The sequence below is a fragment of the Leptosomus discolor genome, chromosome 19 (genome assembly GCF_034619465.1).
Source record: "Leptosomus discolor isolate bLepDis1 chromosome 19, bLepDis1.hap2, whole genome shotgun sequence".
Classification (NCBI taxonomy): domain Eukaryota; kingdom Metazoa; phylum Chordata; class Aves; order Leptosomiformes; family Leptosomidae; genus Leptosomus; species Leptosomus discolor.
This window is the reverse complement of record NC_141409.1, coordinates 5,316,243-5,328,446: the sequence shown is the minus strand read 5'-3', so window position 1 is coordinate 5,328,446 and position 12,204 is coordinate 5,316,243. Positions and strand designations below refer to the sequence as shown.

At 43.9% G+C, this 12,204-nt stretch overlaps 1 protein-coding gene across 3 annotated transcripts in view; it reads right to left on the bottom strand.

Annotated features, from left to right (window-relative positions):
- The window catches only part of PAPPA (pappalysin 1), a 177,802-nt gene that overhangs the window by 103,792 nt on the left and 61,806 nt on the right, over positions 1-12,204 (bottom strand). For all 3 annotated transcript variants that reach the window (XM_086475664.1, XM_086475662.1, XM_009955051.2), the window contains exons 5-6: positions 11,853-12,045; positions 5,176-5,297 (exon numbers count right to left, since the gene is read on the bottom strand). In XM_086475664.1, coding sequence (XP_086331790.1) covers positions 5,176-5,297; positions 11,853-12,045 — 315 coding nt within the window. The remainder of the gene's footprint in view (positions 1-5,175; positions 5,298-11,852; positions 12,046-12,204) is intronic.

The following is a 12,204-nucleotide window of genomic DNA, read 5'->3' as shown; positions in this document are numbered from 1 at the left end:
TGCCTTTCACTCTAAAATACCACCTTTTTTCTCTTTAACAAAAACAAGAAAAGAGCTTTTGTTGATTCCAAGTAACAGTTGCACTGTGTTGTTGAGGGGCAACCCCAATGCCATTTACAGGCTCATCTAGTAATTGTGTAAGACTCCTTTCTTTCGGAGGCACATGGAGCACAGGTCTGAGCTGTCTCTTTGCGCTCGTCGTGATGAAACAACAGGCACTTGTACTTTTACATTTCTCACCGTTGGCTATGTTCAGCTACATGGGAGGTATTACTAAAAACTAATGAAAGCCACAATGCTTGCTGGGTTCCCAAATACTATGGTAACATTACAATTTGGCACAGAGTCGTGGACTGCAAGATCCAGAGAGGTCAGATGGGTGGAACAGTTGGTAACAGAATCCAGTGAAAGCTATAAATTCCCTCTTCCTTCCCAAATAATCACAAGAAAAGGGAGCAAGCAGGACAGAGGAAGGTGAAGTACAGAAAAGAAGAAAAGGAAAAGTGAAGATAAAGAAAGGTAGTAAAAGGAGAGAAATGAAGAAGGCAGAGAAAAAAAAAAAGAGAGCACAGCTGTTTGCAACTGAGGAAGAAAGCGTGATAAAGCACTGAGCAAACATGAACAAACAGGACATCACTACTAATTTAAAGAGAAAAGGGCAATGTGTGAAGGTTATTCTCATTGTCTGCGACCCAACGAAGTGTTAGAAATGTGCCTCTTTTGTCAAGGATAAACAGCACAGGGAATTCTCCTGTTCATACCAAATGAACCCAGACGCAGAATAGATTTCCCGGTATCTCAGCCAGTCCTCCCCACGACCCAACGCAGTTGTCCTGCAGATGCACACCTTTTAACACTCCTCCTTCAGCCGCACATACCCCAGAGCCCTCCTCTCCTCCTCACATGCCAGAGAGTAGCGGGAATGCCACTAACCTCAGCATCTGGAGAGACCACAGCGATATGTTTTGAAGAAAGCCAGAGTTCCATTTAACACGCTCAAGTTTTTTTTCCCTCTGGCACGCTTGCAAGTACTGTGTATAATCATTCCGAGCAGCAGATACCCCATTTGATTCACGTTATCTCCCAGCACTCGCTGCCGTCCGCATGGGCTTGGCTGGGCCCTCTGATGACTTTCTCACAAACTCACAGCAAGCTCCTGACTGCAGCCCCAAGAAGGCGGTTTTTAACCCTAGTATCCCAGTGGGCTTTGGAAACATCTGTGAATCTTATCGCTCCTATCTCACAGATAGGAAAATGGAGTTGATTAATGGCTCAAGGTCTAGTGCGTTTTCAAAAGTGGTCTCCACTTGGGTTCCTGCAAATTCACCTCTGCCAGATCAAGGCCTCTGTAAGATTTAAGTAGTGAATAAACCTCATGTTTTGGTGGGTAAGGGTGCAATCCCTGGAGTTACATGAACTGGACTCAGCCTGCAGAGAGTTTAATACAGATCATTACCCCCAAATGGGAGCTTGACTGTAGTCATCCACAGACTAGAATCCTCAATGAAGTTGAGATAAAGAAACGCCTTCTTAACTATCATCAAACACTTAGACCTGGGTAAGAAACATTCATTTAAGTGTGGGAGAGGATGGAAAGCTTATTCCACTAGCTTTCTAGAGATGGGTAAATACTATGAAAATGACAAATATTTGTATATAAAAAGAAATGGTGTACTAGTTATTCTGGCCCTGTGCACCTCAGGTTCTGAAAATCCTTTGGCTTGTGAGACTGTCAGAAAGATTGGTCACAGAACAGCATCTCGTACAACATCATGTCTTTGCCTAACATAAAACGTGAACGTGAGGTTTGTGAGGATAAGCCAAATCCCATCTCATGGTAGAGAGCAGGGGTGGCAGGCTGGGAGGGAGGCTTCCCCCAAAACATCATCCGCACCTGGTGTGTCAACACAAGGCTGCATCACGCAGCAAAGTGAGTTGGCTGGGATGGATGCCCCTCCATTGCCCTGGCACACGGACAGAGACGTGACACGCTTGTACAAGGAGGCCAGCTGGGATCAGCAGCCTCTTGGGATGCAGCCGTGTCACAACTATAACTCACCTGCCACACGTATTGGGCAGTCAAGACAAAGGAACCATCCAGTGGGACTTTAATGTCCAACTGAGACAATTTCACTTGCAAATACAGAATGAATTGCTCTCAAGTGAAATATTTGCCATTGTGAAAGGCAGGGCACTAGAGCAGTCTAAGGCAGCAAAATTTTGTATTATATCCTCACCCTCCTCTTTGTTAGTAGTGAGCCAGGGAGGAAGAACTGACTGATACATGCACATATCGCACAGTAAGCAAAGATCCTTACTTGGGTTTGAGCCAAAATCACCTTTCATATATAAAAAACCCCTTTGACCAAGTTGCGGAGGTGCTGTAAGGTTTGTTTACCTAGCTGGTGTTGCTGGTGAGAATCCAGGTAGGTTAGAGCTTTCTTGCTCTATGGTGAAGGTAAAGAGTAAATCAGAACTGCCTGACTGCCAGTGCCTTCCCACAACCACTGCCAAGGAGCAAACAGCCCCTCAGGCAAGGGACACAACTGGCTGAGAAAGAACCACAAAATATCTCAGCGTGGGGGGCTGGACCCCACCATGCTTGGGCACATGCAGGGCACTAGGAAGGACACAGCCCCACGGCAGAGTTTTGCAATGGGCACGGGTCACACATAGTCCAGACCACGGCTGATGTCAGCTGCCTGGGGTAACTGTGCAGCATAACAACACCATGAGACCTCAAGAAAATTAAATCAGACCAGTCAAGTTCAGAGCTGCTTTGGAGACACATAAGAAATGTGGTTTTCTGGTACGAAGCTGGATGAGTACTACAAAACATTTTCCATGAGTGTCGTCTCAAATTTTAAAATGAGTTCATTTTGGCCATGCTTATGCCTCTTTTGTATTCGCTTTCCATGAACATTCAAGCAGTGGAGATTTACACACGTGAACACTTGCAGAAAGTGAATTTAAAGCTTTCACATGTGAGTACTCACAGATAGACAATTAAAGAAGCCAGACAATGATCTAACTGTGCTATTTGTAACTCAGACCAAGTGCAAATAGGCAGAGATCCTGAATGTCAGGGAGTGTGGTAGTGATGACAGAAAATTACAGAGCAACAAATACCATACACTTGGTGTATTTTCTACCCTAAATTGGAGACAACTTATTAACGTAGTAAGGGGATAGGATTCCCAAATTTTCTTTCCAGAGCAATGGCACAACAGCAATTGAATGAGACAGATAAGGATCAGGCTGCACCCTTCATAGTTAAGAACATGCAGGCACACACTGTAAGAAGAGGAAATTAAATGCAAAATGCAGCTGAGTAATAAATCTTAGAGTAGCTTAGTTTCTCTAGGAATGATGCCGCTGGCAAGACATGTGAGATCTAGAGGTTTTCAAATCAGAGCTCGTTGGAGAAATTTTGACGGAACTGCATATCTCAATGGAATATGCAGTTCTTTCAAAATCAAAACACTTTGTAAAATTGGGTTTATTTGGCCAAAATTTTATTCTGGAAAGAGAAAATGGGAAGAAAGTTCTAACAATATTAGAACATTGTGTTTTGACATTTTTGGAAGAAATCGTTTCACTTTTGCACTTTGAAATACTTTTCATTTTAATATTAAGTTGCTTTTGCCCTAGATTATATACTAAAAGAGGATATTTTCGAATGTAATAATTTAACCAAAGTTCATGAAAGAGGAATTATATGAGCTAAACAAAACATTATGGCCAGCCTCAAACACTTTTTGGTTTTAATTTTCCTTCATGGTGAATTTCAAAAGTTTCAGGTTTTGTTCCAAATGAAACCAGGTTTCAAAGTCTTGTAATCCTTGGCTAAGGGGAAATTCCACCTTCCACCCTGCACTACTACTGCAAGCGATCCAAACTTCGCTAATCCTGTTTACTTGATAATCCAGTCACACTCACAGCCAGAGCGCTACTTCCCAGGTCAAAGCCCTCCAACACCCACCCAAGGGGCAGGTGCGCTCTCCACTGTGTCCAGCAGCCTTGGCCCTTGGATGCCCAAACGGGAGAGGTGAGTTGGACTGAACCGCAACCTCTGTTGGGCCCCCATCCTGGGAGGTGGGTGCGGGGGCGCAGAGGACACTTGCTCACACATCTTGTCCCATCACGCAGCGGGGATGCAGCTTGCTGCACGTGCTGACCTTAGGACTAGGGAGGGCTCCTGGGTGCCAGCACTGCATATATCACCACATTAGCTTATAAATCATCTTCCTTGTAGAATACCTCCCGCATGCTCCAGCTGCAGGACAGAGAAGCCCTTAATGTAAGGAGGTATTTGTATAACGAGTTTGCAAAATCCAGGTATTGGCCTGGTATTGAGTTCACTGAACCCACCTGTGTGTTTAGAGTGAAGTCTGGGCCCAGAGAGTGCTGCCTGAAGGAACAGCTCGTGATGGACAGATTGAAAAACTATTTTGCTCTTTCCAAACCGTAATTTGTGATTACTGACCTCTGCCGGGTATAATCTTAAATATGTTCCATCGCATCCACCTACTTAGCTAATAGAAGGTACATATGGAGGAGAGTTAATGATGGAGATCTCATGGCATTGTGCAACCAGCTCTGCAGACCAGTCTCCCTCTGGCATGCTCTAAGAGAAGCAGTAAGAATGACTTGCAAAACACTCTGAACTAGACTGGGCCTGACATAGTCACCTGTGTTTATGCTGCAGCGTACTTGCCCAAAGGGCAATCTCCTTTCACCCTGTCTGCTGGTGCAGCCCGTTACGATTCAACGCAAGCCAACGCAGCAGAAACCAGGCCCAAATAAATAACATGCAATTCTTCACTTTCAGAGTTGGAGTAGAAGGAGTAAACAGCTCCCCTGAGGAATTCATCTGGCAGATGTGAATGGTCAGCATTTCTTGGCACTCTGCTGCTTTCTGAAATTCAGGTTCAGCTCCCGGAATTCATTTAATTCACGGGCACGGACAGGACATGGGAGCCAAAACACAAACATTTAAGCCAGTGGCATTACTTCAGGGCACAGTATATTCATTTGTCCTCTAGTTTTGTTCATGCTACATACAGGTACAATCACTCATTCTCTCCCAGATTTTCCCACTGTCTTTGTGGCTCTCCTTTTGCTCCGGCCCATCTTCTCTGCTACCACATCTTTGTCCTCAGCCCCATGACTCACCTTCTGCTTCCCGTGGGCTCCAGTGCCCCGAGGGATCGCAGGGCATCGGAGAAGAGGCGCTGAAGGCATATTGTACCAGGACTCTTCCTTCCGCACACAGATCACATGCTGATCCCACTTCTCTAGGAGGCCAGGAAAACAGGAAAACACACCAACTTAGTAACAGCTGAATGAGCTGCTTATCCAACTATATTAAAAGCAATAAGACTTAGAATTCAGTTCCACTTAACCCTCTTTTCTCAAGGCACTGACAAGAGTGTTCTCTGACACTGACCTTCTGTAGGTTTGGGCTAACAGCCTGTGTAGATGGCATCTGTGAGTCCACCATCCAAAACAAAACGACAGCAACCTGTGAAATCACGCTCAGCTGTATCTTGGTTTTTTGGGTTTTGTTGGGTTTTGTGTTTTGTTTTGTTTTTTTTTCCTCCCCCCCCTGCACTACAACTGGATCAAACCCTGACAAAAGAAAATACATGTTGCTTAGCGGTTAGAGCAGAAAAACCAGCCTCAGGAGATTTCAGATCTATTTCTGCTCCCACCATAGATTTATTGCTTGAACTTGTAGTATCTTCAGGATTGTGAAGGCCTTGGGCTTACTGGTGATTAGAGGAGAGGGTGAAGTCCCAGGCTCTGAGAATATCAGACAGAGCTGCTCTGCAAAGCATGGCTTTACTAAGTACACAAGGACCTGCTTTTGGAAGAGCATCACAGCCTAGATCATTACAAGCCTGGAAAAGGGATGGATTACGAATGTACAGAAAACAACATGCCCTTAATCCTTTTTGCAGGAGAAACTGGATTCAATACCTGGTAGCTTTGGCACCAGTGGATGGCTGTTTCTGAACTGGAACATCTTATGGCTCCACACCATCAGATGGCATGACATGGCATTAAGAAAGGCACTTCACTGCCCAACACCAACACAACTTCACCTACGCAATACATGCAATACCAGCTATTGTCAATAAAGTGCGATCAACAGAAGTGGTTGAACAGGAAAACCCAGTTAAACACTGATTCACACATATTTTTGCTAATACATTCACAAGATCAGGGTTTAAGCTGATGTCGGCTGGAGTAACTCTATAATCTTCATAACACTAAGCTGACTTATATCAGCTGAGGATGCAGCTCACATAGTTCAGCCCCTACATTCCTTGGGGTCACAAAAGTTGGAACTGTGGCCCCAAGAACATGTGGTCATTCATCCCAGTAAGTTGCTTATTATTCAGAAGTCATTGTTTTGCTTTAAGGAACACTGCCCACTCAAAATGAAAGGAAAAAAATAATTACTTCAATGATTAAATGCACCTAGTAAAGGACAGAAGTTTTAGGCAAACAATTTGTGCATAACACAGTGTACTCTCTAAGCCAGCCCAGTAAGTATGAATTGAGTCATCAATTATTATAATCAGCTATGCAAATTTTAACCATCTCCCATTGCGCGACTTATTTCAGCACTGCTTTGCGAAGGGCACTGTGATCCTCAGGCCAAAGTTATTCTGAATCCTCAGCGAGGACACCAGGACTGTACATTTACCCTCAGAGCCCTCCCGGGCTGTGCTGTCTCCTTTCCCTTTGGTGCTGCTCCACAGCTTAGCATCTCCTATTTGTTGACAGGGATCTATTTGAAAGTCAACTTTCTCTTGGCTTAATTAGGCGGAAGCAGGGATTGTCAACAGAGGGGACTTGGAATGAAACTGGTGGTAAAACTCATATCCATTTCAATATGGCCCACAGCCACCCCTACAAAGAGACGGTAAATGACTGAACTTGCAGGCAGTGCAGAAAGGGATGCACCTGCTGAAAACATCTCAAGAATAAAACGTGGCAATGGGGTAGAATAACGAAGGGGGAAGCAAAGGTGCCCTCCTCTTCCTTGCACAATCTGCAACAGTGGAAATGAACAAATTTGGGCATATTGCGAAACACGTGTCTGTCTGTCTGGCTTCACCCACCTGCACTATTGGTATGACACTGCCTCCCAGTTTAATTTGTCAGCTGTCTATTTTGCAGTGGTTTAAGTGTCTAACTTGGCTTGCCTAAATAATATAAGTGAACAATTTCAAGAATCCAGAATAAAAGGTACTGAGAAATCAAAATGTAGAATTACCATCGTGCAGTTGTTTTTCAGACACGTCCACCAACAGTCAGGATAGAAGTCCCTGCATTAACAATCCTTCAGTTTCTCTACAAAGAGACTCCTGCATTAGCGCTTGGTCCTGGATGAGGACAGGGCTTTGAAAGCCAAGTTTCCACAATTAGTACTGCTTTTTACTCAAATTAGCAGCTATACAATTTCATCACAGGCTGCCATGGTGGAAAAAACTGTAGGCTTATAGACAAACATTTCCTTTTACCAGCGAGGACTTGGAGGTAAGAGAAATCACAAGGAGCATCATGTGGGAAAAGCTATGAGCAAACTTTCTCTTTTTACTTTTCCAATTTGGGAGCCAAACTCAACCCTGATGTAACTCCACTGGCTGAAAAGAGTTACACAGGGGATGACTCCTGGGTTAAAGTTTTTGGTCTGCAGAAACTTGCACACAAATCCTACAAGCAGCCATGAATGTCAAAACTAATTATGGAATTGTATTTACAGGCTTATGAAAATCTAAGCCAGATCCTTACACCTTATGCAGCCACTGACACCAAGACAAAATGAGCGTAAATTGGTTCAAAACACTATTAATTAGGAATGATAGCATATCTGACACCTTATACACCGGTGCACATGACTCCCCAAAGTGCAGGGTAATGGAAAATCTAGACTTCTCTGTTTTCTAATAAGCCAAGTACTGGGGAAATTCCAGCTTATGAAGTTCAGAGCGCAGGAGGAATTCACTCCTACAGCATGATATTTCAGTGAAGTGGATTCAAAATCTAAAGATTACTAGTGAAAAACAGACAGTTCACTTCAGGGCCAACACCAGTTCAGTGGGCAATTCAAGACTAGTAAAAATCTGTCATTCCTTTCAGTAAAGAGTGCCTGTTTTCAGACTAAATTGTATCTGCTTACTTGAAATTCAGAATTGGTGCTCTCTCCTCTAAGGCCCTGAAACTTTCCAGCAAGGTTTAGGCAAGCATTTATCAAGCCCAGCCATCTAGATCTGGGACACCATACTGACCAAAATATTTGCTTGCTAAGAATGAGATAGCATCAGATTCATGGAAATTAATGCAGTCACCTCAATGAAAACTGGGAAGAGCAGATGCATTCAAAGTTTTCTGTCCAAGCAGAATTTGCTGCAGAGCCCCATTACAATAACTGTTTACATCCTGCCTGTGCATATCAAACAGGAGGCGCATGAATGGATGCTAAGCGACAGCAGATGAACGCATCTAATAGATGCAGTCAGGAAATGAATAGAGTTTTCTTTTTCTCACTTGTTTTCACTTGTTTTGTTGGCTCTATTATTATTTTATTATTACATAGTATTATATGCGCATGCGACATTTTTCATGCTTTTTTTTTAACGGGAGGATGGAGAACGGCAAGCATTCCAATCCCGTGTGTAGTAGCTACAAGAAGAAATGCTGGTTCTTCATGTATTTGATTATCAGAGATGTTTAGAAGCTCAACCAGCTTCTGGAGTTTAGGGTCAAACACACGTTGGCAAATTTATGTGCCAGTAAATGACACTCAAGAGTAATACAGCAGACATAATTGAACACACTAAACAGGTAAGGAGGGTCTGTCAGGAAGAAGATTTTACTTCTGTGCACAGCTCATGTAGCTACACTTGCCAAGGTGGCAGGTCACAAGATAGCCAACCCCAAAATTACAAGAACTATGAGTTAGCATTACTCTCCGTCCCCAAACCCATGTAATTAATCATGTAATTTCTAGAACTGAGGCCCTCAGAAAAAAGCACCGAATACTGTGGCACCTGTGGCAAAGCTGCATCTAAGCAGGCAAAAGGCACCTGGTCTTTGCTTCCATGCTTCATCTCCCCTCAACCGCAGACCTGTCAGGACCTCACCCACAGATACAGCCAGCCCAGCACTACATTTTTAAACGCAATGCTAAATTTTCCCTTCCTGACTTTCATTAAGCAGAGGTAACTGCCTATGCATAGCTCTAGAGAATAACAGGGACATAAAAGGAACTTGAGTTACACTGAGTGCACCTACAGTAGCATTGTAATTTGGATCAAGAGCAAGCTTTTGAAGTGAAACTCATCTTCCCCACTTGCAGCACTCGGAGCAGTCCCGGAGCATTGGAAGACCCAGTTTTGCCTGAAACCAGAGAGGAGATGTGCTCCAGGACCACACCTGATGTGCTCCAACTGCTGATGCCACGGGGCCTGGCTAGAGCTAGGCTGAAACAACCCCCCTAAAACCCTACAGTGTTGACGTCAGGTCTTCATTAACAACAGTTTTGCGCTGGAGATCTACTTATATTGGGCCACAATACTTGCTAATGTAGCCAGAGCCATTCATCCTTTCAAGGCCCTTTTACACTGTCAAAACAGCATGGAAGGGGCCTCTGTGCATTAGAAACCAGGCCCAAGGCACTCGGCAGTTGAGTATCAGTCTTCTGTTTTTACATGAATAGTCCCATTGAAGTGAATGAGTTTATTCATTCAAGTGAGGCAAGTAAAATTTGGGCCATGGTGTGCACTTTGTGTAAAAATATCTGCAAAGATTTACAGTATTCCCACACACAGATAAGATTATACTTGGCCAATCTTACCTCCTACTTGTCTTGCACAGTGACCCAATTTTACAAATTGATCCAGGCATGTATCTCTAACCAAGCAGCGCTGGACACATCCGTACTGCAAGTTCAGCACGCGAGCTTTCCCAGTATTTGTCACTGTAATACTACTATCGTCCTTGTTTTGATTAATATATCAGAAGTTTGGGCACGTTTTAGACAGGATCATTCATACATTTCAGTGACATGTTTAAATGGTCACAGTAACATTTCGGTATCTGTTAGCATTTTAACAAGGAATTGGGCTCAAAGTATTCGAGGCTGTCTCTTTAAATTTCTTCAGTAATACTGAGCACAGATTTGAAAACTCAAAGGACTTTTTTTTCTAGAAGATCACTATTTATTTAACATATGATAACTCTGTTATGAAATTTTAGCTTTAGCAGGCTATCCACTGTATGTTATTTAAGAAGCAACTAACTAGGGTTTATTAAGAACATATTGATTGAGTTATGAGAAATATGTAATAAAGACATATTTGGTTACATAACAATTAACTCTGCATCAATGTGTTTTAAGAGGCAGATGGTATTTATTTAACACACAATAAGTATCTTCTGAAATCTAAATTAAATTGGGGAAACTTAATTTACCTAAAAATGATTATGGGCTAAAAAATTCTGAAATAATTTTCAGAACTTCACGTAAGTCCTTTTCACACGTAGGGAGTAAAAGGATTCAGCTGCAAAACGGCAATTAAAGCAAACGCTGTTCAGAGCACAAAACCTCTCTTTATCAACTCCTAATATGATTTGATTGCCCTCCCCATATTAATCTGCCATAAAGGTGGAAAATCTCATCTGAGCAGAAAATAACGGCCATCTGCCTACTCTGATAAAGTGCACGCTGGCCACTGAAACGGCCATGATGTCCTAGCAGTGCTGGAAGGAGTTTCATCCCTGATGGAGGCAGTGCCTTTCAAGGTGCTCTCACTGAACAAAGCAGCAGTGCTGAAACAGCTCTTTGGGCACTAATACGCTTGTAAATTTGGCCTCCTGTGATACGTACTGCAACAGTCCTGAAGGACACTTGAAGTTTGTTTCTATAAAATAACAAAGCAAGAAGAGGAGAAGAAATGCAAACAGGGTAGGTGAGTTAGCGGTAACGCGAGAAGGCCCACCGTTTAGGAAGTTCTCTGCTAGGACTCCCATAGCTTATGCGGGTCGTCCAAGGGCCACATAAGAGTACTTAGATGAACTACCCAGTAGCTCAGGTCATCCTAGGGTAGAGTTGCTCAGACTATGAACTGCAATGTGCTGCAACTCTTGTCCAGAGCCCTACATTCATCTAATTTTTCATTATCAGTACCACATAGCTGCGTGCCTATTGGACACGAACACACACACATGCTCTGACCTACACGATCTACTCAGGGTGCAGCAAGGTGACACTTGCATGATATTCCGGGTTTTAGGTCTTTGACTCTGCCTTGCTCAATTCCCAGCTCAGACCTGCAGCTCAGGGAGGAGGCAGCATTTGTCCCTCTCCCCGGCCCTACCGCCTCCTTGCCCCGTGAGACTCCACTGCCCACGAGCTCTGCATTGTCACTGGAGTAGAAACAAGATTCACTTTGTCCTTGCAAAGGAAACATGCAAGAGGAGGAGGGGGGAACGTGCAGGCAGAGCAGAAGACCACAGGTATTTGTGAGCAGAAATAACAGCAGGAATCACAGGGCCAGAATCATTGATTGAAAATTCCTCCCATAACATATGGAAAAAGATTTGCCCTTTACATGACAAATCAATGGCCCTCAACTGAGTGCTACAGGCTGAGAAAGGAAGAGCAGAAAACAGATCAATAACATCCTCGGCATGAACCGATTTAGAAACGAGCTTTAATCCAGACTGAGCTCAGCACATGTTAAAGCTGCACTCCTGGAGTGAGGCCCCAGGTCGTTCCCCTATTTCTCCCCGTTCCATTCAATCCAGTGCAAGAGTACAGCGCAGCACGTGATCACCTTTCAAAGAAGTGGCCATCAATGGGTGGAAACCACTCCAGGGTGACAGAGGTGGAGGTCCGAGCCACGATCTGGGGGGCAATCGCAATAGGAGCTGGTTTCTTCGTGGGCTGCCAGCTCTGATAGACGAGGTCTAAGTAGCAGTGCATCCTGGCCACTTGGTTGGGTGTGAAGGAGTCGGTGCAGTCATCGTCTGAAATCAAAGCAGAAGCCACATCAACGTGGGAGATAAGGTGGGAACAAGAGAGACAATTACAACCTAGCAAATGGCAGCTTCTTGCAAGGGCCAGGATAGGTTCTCGCAGCACTCCAGAGTTGATGGCCTGTGAAGAAATTACTGCAGTCATCACTC